At 40.5% G+C, this 7,527-nt stretch overlaps 1 protein-coding gene across 1 annotated transcript; it reads right to left on the reverse strand.

Annotated features, from left to right (window-relative positions):
• Positions 1-47: 47 nt before the first annotated feature.
• On the reverse strand, positions 48-2,655 carry LOC111961014 (uncharacterized protein C2orf73 homolog). Its single transcript, XM_023983154.2, has 5 exons — positions 2,552-2,655; positions 1,967-2,189; positions 1,667-1,823; positions 1,289-1,395; positions 48-690 (listed from the first exon to the last, which is right to left on the reverse strand). Exons 1-5 carry the CDS (start codon positions 2,608-2,610, stop codon positions 238-240), a joined length of 999 nt encoding a protein of 332 aa, XP_023838922.1. The 5' UTR covers positions 2,611-2,655; the 3' UTR covers positions 48-237.
• Positions 2,656-7,527: the final 4,872 nt, after the last annotated feature.

Genomic DNA, 7,527 nt, shown 5'->3' on the forward strand with positions numbered 1-7,527 from the left:
GGGGCAAACAAATCTTGCTTAGGGCCCACAAAAGGTTAGCGCCGGCCCTGATTTGGGTTTAGAACTGGGTATGACAGTTGTACATAACGTATACTGTATTTTTCTTTAATTGAAAATACCATTTAACAGCAGTTACTTTTGCAGGTTGAACCTTTTATTATTTTAATCTTTATCTTTAGATGACTTCTGACCAAAAAATGTAACACAATTGCAACCGATTTCTACTCAGATCTGCCATCAGTTGTTAGGCTCTGAGCCTGCAATTTGGGCTGGGGCTTGAACCGCCACCTGTTGACTGTTGGATCCCTGCCTTTGCAAGACAGTCCCCTCGCCGTCTGCATGCATAGGTCTCCGACCCTCCGCAGCCCTGTCAGAGACTGAGGAGATCCCCTCAAACCCTCCCTCAACCCCTCCCCTACGTGTCATGGGAGTGTAGAAGCTGTGAAACAGTTGGCTGGAGGGATGGGTCGGTGAGGGGCGGGAGATGGCCTTGGTGCCTTTAGCTCTGGGGCCCGCATTCCCTGAGTGGATCCTGCCATCATTGAAAACTTGCTGCTGGGGAGAGGTTACCTCTTCCCGCCCTCTTCTTCCCCGCACCGCTGGTGAACATGACCCCTCGGCGTTGAGGTATGTGCTCTCCCCATCAGGAGACCATGGCCCAGCCTCGCTCCACACTAAAGCTCCGTGTCGCTGGAGAAAGGGGAAACAGACATGAGCATAACTGGGGGGAAGCAGAGGGTGGGGAGTGGGAAGGGAGGGAAGAAGAGATGGGGGTATGCAGCTGTGGCTGAGAGTTGAGTTCATCGCATGGTTCAAACGCTGTCCAAAGTTGATGCCCCCAATCGAGCAAAGGAATGTTTTGCGAACGTTTGAAGGCTAATAATAATTTGCTTTGAATCCCATTTCGTTGTATTTCTTGGAACATTCACACAACGTTCTGAGAATGTAATTAAGAGTATTCTCAATTCATTAAAATACCTTTACGGTATAACATTTGTAACGTTGCAATATTACATTTGATTTTGAAAAAATACTATACATTCCAGGCCATTACTAATACACATGATTTAACACTGAACCCATGGGCTGATCTCCCAGACAGATTAATCCTAGTCCTGGACAAAAAAAATTGCTTTCAATGGAGATTCTCCATGGAGAATGGCCAGGACTAGGCTTAATCTGCCCTATGAGTTTCCAGGAACACGATTGAAGAAGACTTTATTAAATGTTAGCTGCAGAGGATAGAAAGCAGCAAAATTACTCTGCTGAGAAATTGTATAAATCTTACCATCCCTTGGTATGGTTGGTCCTGTAATTTCCTTGAATCATATTGGTGAATGAAAGACATGTGCTCCAGCAACACTTTTGGGCTACCAATAGAGCTCAGCATGGGAACTGTGAACCATAAGCCATGAAGTAAATGTCACTCACTGCAGTTAAATAGTTACATTTTTCTTGCACAGATCACCTTTTAGATGCAACTAAGCAACACAAATCTATTTGTTCTAATCCATACACTCCTTCAACCCTAAGTGCCAACCTGACATAGTACCAATGCCTTTATTTGAGTCTAATGCAAGTGAATGTAAAAGATAGAGGCCTAATTGGATAACACAAACAATCATGAACGTGCTTGCGCAAACACACACACACAGACACGGCTCACCGATTCCTGAAGCAGGCACTCTGTTGTTGTTCCTCCCATGTCTGACCAGGGCGTGCGTTTGTTGAATGGCCTGGTAGTCTTGTCTCTGAGTGCTGTCCTTTCTGTAAGGTGCCTGGGTGCTCACATCGTGATACGATGTATTGTGCCACCAGTGACACTGTTATAAGTCTCATGGAGAGAAAATGAATTATCATGGAATGAAATGTAACTAAACTGGCAGTTATTTTATTTATCCGGCATGTAACTAAACTGGTCATTGCAGAATGGTTGCAATTATGAATAACATTTCATGGAACATACCTGCTCAGCCATTGTACTCTCTGTCTCCATGTGAGAAATGGGTGCATTCATGAACCTGACATTGGTTCTTATGAACTTGGCATTGTACATTTGTGGGGTATTGTGTATTTTAAGCTGATCATATTCCTTTGGATCTCTCTGAGCATATGAATGGACTTTATAGACTTTATCAGGGTCCAATCTGTCAGGTATCTTCTCATCAAATATCCTGTATGTGTTTGAGCTAAAAACAGAAGGAAAGAGTCAATCTACTTAAAGTTTGCAACAACAAATAAACGGCAGCAAATAGGCCTACCTCCAAATCACATTGTTGCAATAGGACATAGCCTAACAAATAGAAACAATTCACATGTAACTGCATATATAGCATTGGGTTGTAAATAATTGCCTGCCATAGAAACGTTTATAAACGACAACACGATTTAAAAATCATTAAAATAGTCATTAAAATACATCGTGGATTACTTGGAAGTTGCACACAATGATTATGAAGAAAGTTAATTGAATCAATATCTACTCAATCATTAGTCATAAGTCTTCTGAACATCGATCTAGGCCTTTTACAATCACAAATACTGTACTTACTGGAAAGACTCGCGGACCTTCTTCTTTCTTGGCAAGCAGATTTCAGCACGCTGATACATTTTACTCGTGATAAAGTGAAATGTGTGTGAAAGAAATTGTCGTGTGGACTTTGGCAGCGAATTCATTATTTCCAGGTTGCTAAGCAACTTAATTATTGCGCAGCGGCCATTCAACTGGCGACACAAGTTGTAACAATGGTCAATGTAACACTAACCGTATATATATTTGACAGTTAGCAACCTAGGTATAAATCAATACAAGGTCTGATTTATATAAATACATTTGATTTGAAACAATTTTTGCTAAACCAATGTCAAATAACGTTAACTCTTAAATCATAAGTGACAACCTTTCCACAATTGCCAAATAAGAAATATAGGATAATAATTTGTGTTAAATCGTATAACTTGTTGCCTATAAATTGTGTATGCAGGGCTCCCTTGCGAAAGAGGTCTTGGTCTCAACGGGACTCCTTGTGCAAATAAATGTTTAATAAAAACATATGCATTTTTTACAGTAGGCCAACCAACTGAACCATTAGGTCGATGGTACTAGCCTAGGCCTACTGTATTAGTCCAAGCAGTGTTTCTGTGTTGGATAGTGCTGAGCGATAAGTGCTTTTTGAGGTCGGTTCGATTTCGGTTCGATGATTAAAACATAATTTAATGGTTTTCGATAATCTTTTTCAACAAAAGCATTATGAAATGAAGTGCTAGCAATTCAGTGAACAACTATCCCAAAATGGAAATATCTGACACGAATAACAAGTAAACAAGTAGAGTAGATCTCTCAGTACCTGTTAATGAATGACGTTGACACCGACTAGAATAATTATCCTACAGTACAGTACAGTACTCCTCTCGCATATTGCTTGGTCTGCTGCTCCATCGTTGTGGACATAGCCTGTATGATATCATGCATGCAAGCTTACCTATGCTTTTTTGAGATAGCTAAATCATCTATTTTATTGACTGTTTAATTAATAATGATAAATAGTCCGAATAGTGGTATTTCACTGTGAAGCTAATATTGCATTAGAGCTGATAAGGTTTTGTTTCTACTGAGTAGGCTTGCATTGTGATTAATTCATACAACTATCACACCCGTTCATATTATTAAATGACACCAATGTTCAAGATATAACATGCTTTTAAATTAATTGCTAACTAATCTAGAAAGGTGATATGATGTAATCTAACTAGATGAGAGGGCCTAAACTACTTCATCCTAATGTAAGCTAAAACAAATATTGGAATGTAATAAAATATGATATTATAATTAAATAAATGCATTTCAAACAAGAATATATATTCAATTAAATTAATACAGCATTGTAATATTATTGATGCTTTTCTCTCACCCTCCAGGGGATTAGACATATGAACTGCAGTCACCAGCTGCCCGAGCCTCAAAACCAGAAACATGTGGAGACATCAACACTTGTCATTTTTTATGTTAAAATTGTTTGGATTTTTGAGTCCTTAAAACAGTCCATTGTACAAAATAAGTAATTCCCAAATGAGGGACATCTCAAGGAGATTAACCTCCAACATTCATAAGCTTGTTCAGTACAGGGCAAATTTAGTCATGACAGCCACAGGTTTTCTTTCCAGCCCTTCACTAACACCTAATTAAAGTAATTGTGGTCTAAATTGAAGACTTGCACACAGTGTAATCCCCGGGACATAAATCATGTCTGTAATTTAGAATGGGCTTCATAAATTACAATGCCATGACAAATCTGCATGACAAACAATAACATGGGTGAATCTATTTCTATCTAAATTATGGTGTTGGCTCCTGAATAATACCCTGGGATATGGTAATTATCCTGGTGGCTGGGAGGTTCACAACAAGTTCTTTACATCTGCAGGGTGTCATTGTGGGATGTGCTTCAACCTGGAACAAGCAGAGACAAGGAAGAAGAAATTAACCTCACTGCTAAAATGTCACTGCTTGTTCAAGTTGCTGAACCCACAACTACCTTTATTAATGTGCAATTGGCCAAGGCTTGGCTCTAATATTACTTAGTAACACTAACCCCAATGGTGCAACACAATATAATAACGGAAAGTGGCAGTTAGCGAAAGTTAGTTAGGTAAACAGACATTGCATGCAGCTAGCTAGCAACACAGACTCATCAACAGAATGCACAAATAACTTGGCTGGCTAGCAAGCCATTTTTCATCAGATGTTGTTAAAATGTCTTAACTCCAAATGAGTCGAGCAGGACTGTTTTCTCCTGCCAAGCCAATGCAATGGAGTGAAACGCGTTTAGGTGCCCACTTTAGTCCCTGAAAACAAATGGGGGGAAAACGATTTGCTATATGTCTTTAGTGGACTAGCAAATTCACCAATTCATTATATAATTTTTTGGGGGTCTTCACAATTGACACATTGCTGAATCTACAATTAGTTAGTTTAGTTGTTAATCTCTATACAGCCGATAAACAGGATAAGATCGCCTGCTTGCTAGCTAGCTATAGCGGCCAAGGTGTTAGCTAGCTAGCTTTGCACCGGGCTGATAAATACCAGTTACTCAACATTTGAATTAAAAATTCATAGCTATGTGTCACGGATCCCTCTGGAGCTTTCATTGCGCACACCTGGCCCCTATTCCCACTGATTGTATTTGTATGTATGTGCCCTTTGTTCACCATGGTGCTGTCGATTATTGTTCCAATGTCCGTTGGTGCGTGTGAGTACCTGTGCTATGTGTTTTGGGCTTTCGTGCATTGCGCAGATGATTACGGGTCTCGTCCCGTGTGTCGATCATCGTGCGTGTTATTTATTCAAGGTACTCCTCGCTCTTTTGTTTGGGTTTCAACGCTGTGTTTTGTTACGTGTTTGTTTGGTCTTCGTCCCCATGCTTTTACACGGCATGCCGTAATTTGGTTGAAATAAAAACCCATATTACGTATTCCTGCGCCTGTCTCCCGAATCATTCATGCCAACGTGACACTATGAAAGTAATTTGTTGAAAATGTTCACCATTTGGTGAATAAATAAACTTTATACTTACATTTCCCGAAGTTATTCCTTGTTCTTCTAGAAAATGTAATCCGAAGCAGGGACTACTGTACGCCATTCATTCTGGAATGTAATTTTTCCCCCCGCTGCGCCACAAGGTGTGATGGGATAGCCTCTTCGGTGAAGGATACATGGGATTGGAACATGCCAATTCTGATCTCTCGTTAAACAATCAAAGAGGCTAAATTCACCTGCACAGCTGATCTCAATTGCAACCATTAAAGGTCACATCATTACCGCTCCCTAAAAGATGATGTCGGTGTCCTGCTTGCAACAAGTCTTTCAAGATATGTTGCCCTCTGGTTGGTATTGTCATTACAACAACTGAGTCCTTTTTGAACAGACTAAGGGCGATTGATCTATTTGACATCAGCTAGATTTCCATCCAATTGGTGACAGATTTTCATGAGAATATAAAATAATCTGCATAAAGAAAATATGTGCATTTTCCCACCAGTGGTATGTTTCCAACAAACTGACTTTTTGTGGATAAAAATCAGTGTGTGATGATGTAGTGCACACAAAATTTACTTTTTTCGCTTGCGTTTTTATGTACCAAATAAATAGCAAATGTGTCTACTCTGGTCTTGGCTCTAGCCAACAGCTCGCATATTCAGTGTGGGTAGGCTAGTCTACATTATGAGATTATTATGCATAGAGGGAGAACATGTAATTGATAAACGCTGGTGTTCTGTACATTATCTTGGAAATAATGGACGACGCAGTGGTGAAGCCGAGTCGAGTCCCTTTGCAGAGTTAATTTCTCCAAGGTAATGAAAACAATAATAAAGCACACACATTTAATGGTAGAAATAAAAAATATATTTCATATTTTCCTTGTAAGAGAATTCATACTTTCTTATCTTTGGGTTGCAAGAGATGTGACCCAGTTCATTCTATATGTTCTGTTGCCATGCAACCTGGCAACGTTCTTGTCCCTTGCTTGCTAGCTAGCCAACTAGTTAAATCTAACATAGTCATGACCTCTGAATGCAGAATAACAGCAAAGTTGCTGCAAATGCATTAGTTTACGATGTTTTCTATTGAAATTCATTTGGATACATTACAATGAGCTGATGATGCCCGATTTTGCCTGGCACAGACGAGAAGGCAAACTACGAAAAGTTTGCCTTCTCGTCAGGACATTACGAGGAGATCGCATTGCATATCAAATGCTAGGCTAGAAGCTAGCTAAATAGCTTGTTGCTTGACATTCATTTGGATACATACATAACAATGAGCTGATGGTGCCAGATTTTGCCTGGCATTGCTAGAAAAGTTTGCCTTCTCGTCAGGACACTGTTCATTACATTGCATACCAAACACTAGGCTAGAAGCTAGCTAAATAGTTTGTTGCTAACAAACCTGCCAATATGACAACTGAATTCAAAAATACCAGTTACTGATAAAAGCTGGTCAAACTAGAAACATGTGGGAGGATTTAACAGCACTTCTGTCATGACTGGAACAGTAACATTAGAGACCTGTGAAATTCATGGTCATCACTCCCCACGTTATGTTACGTCTGCTCCTGCTCCTCCTCTCTGGCGCTGGAGGCCGCCAGGCTGCTCATTACGCACACCTGTCACCATCGTTACATCGGACTCACCTGGACTCCATCTCGTCAGTGATTGCCTCCACTATATCTGTCACTTCCTCAGTTTCATCCCCGTGTCTGCATTGATGTTGTTTTGTTTCTCTTGTCCAGATGTTGTTTGTGCTTTGTTTCATCTGTTTATTATTAAATTCTCACCCTGTACTTGCTTCCTGTCTCCCAGCGTCTGTCATCTCAAGACCGTTACAGAATGCAGACACCACAATTGGAAGCATCAGGGAGTTTTTTCTGTTGTGATGTCGGACCCGGGTGCCGCTTGCGAAGCAACCGGGGATGTCTCAACTGGCTTGTCATGCTCCCATGCCTCGGCTGGCTCGTCGGGCTCCTGCGC

The sequence above is a fragment of the Salvelinus sp. IW2-2015 genome, linkage group LG1, assembly GCF_002910315.2.
Source record: "Salvelinus sp. IW2-2015 linkage group LG1, ASM291031v2, whole genome shotgun sequence".
Taxonomy (NCBI): domain Eukaryota; kingdom Metazoa; phylum Chordata; class Actinopteri; order Salmoniformes; family Salmonidae; genus Salvelinus; species Salvelinus sp. IW2-2015.

Bases quoted from the DNA above. Each gene is read 5' to 3' on its own strand.
- LOC111961014 (XM_023983154.2), bottom strand. From the start codon at position 2,610: ATGTATCAGCGTGCTGAAATCTGCTTGCCAAGAAAGAAGAAGGTCCGC. The intron at 2,190-2,551 runs GTAAGTACAGTA...TTCTGTTTTTAG, and splicing joins AAGGTCCGCGAGTCTTTCCA to CTCAAACACATACAGGATAT. The intron at 1,396-1,666 runs GTGAGCCGTGTC...TATGGTTCACAG, and splicing joins AGTGCCTGCTTCAGGAATCG to TTCCCATGCTGAGCTCTATT.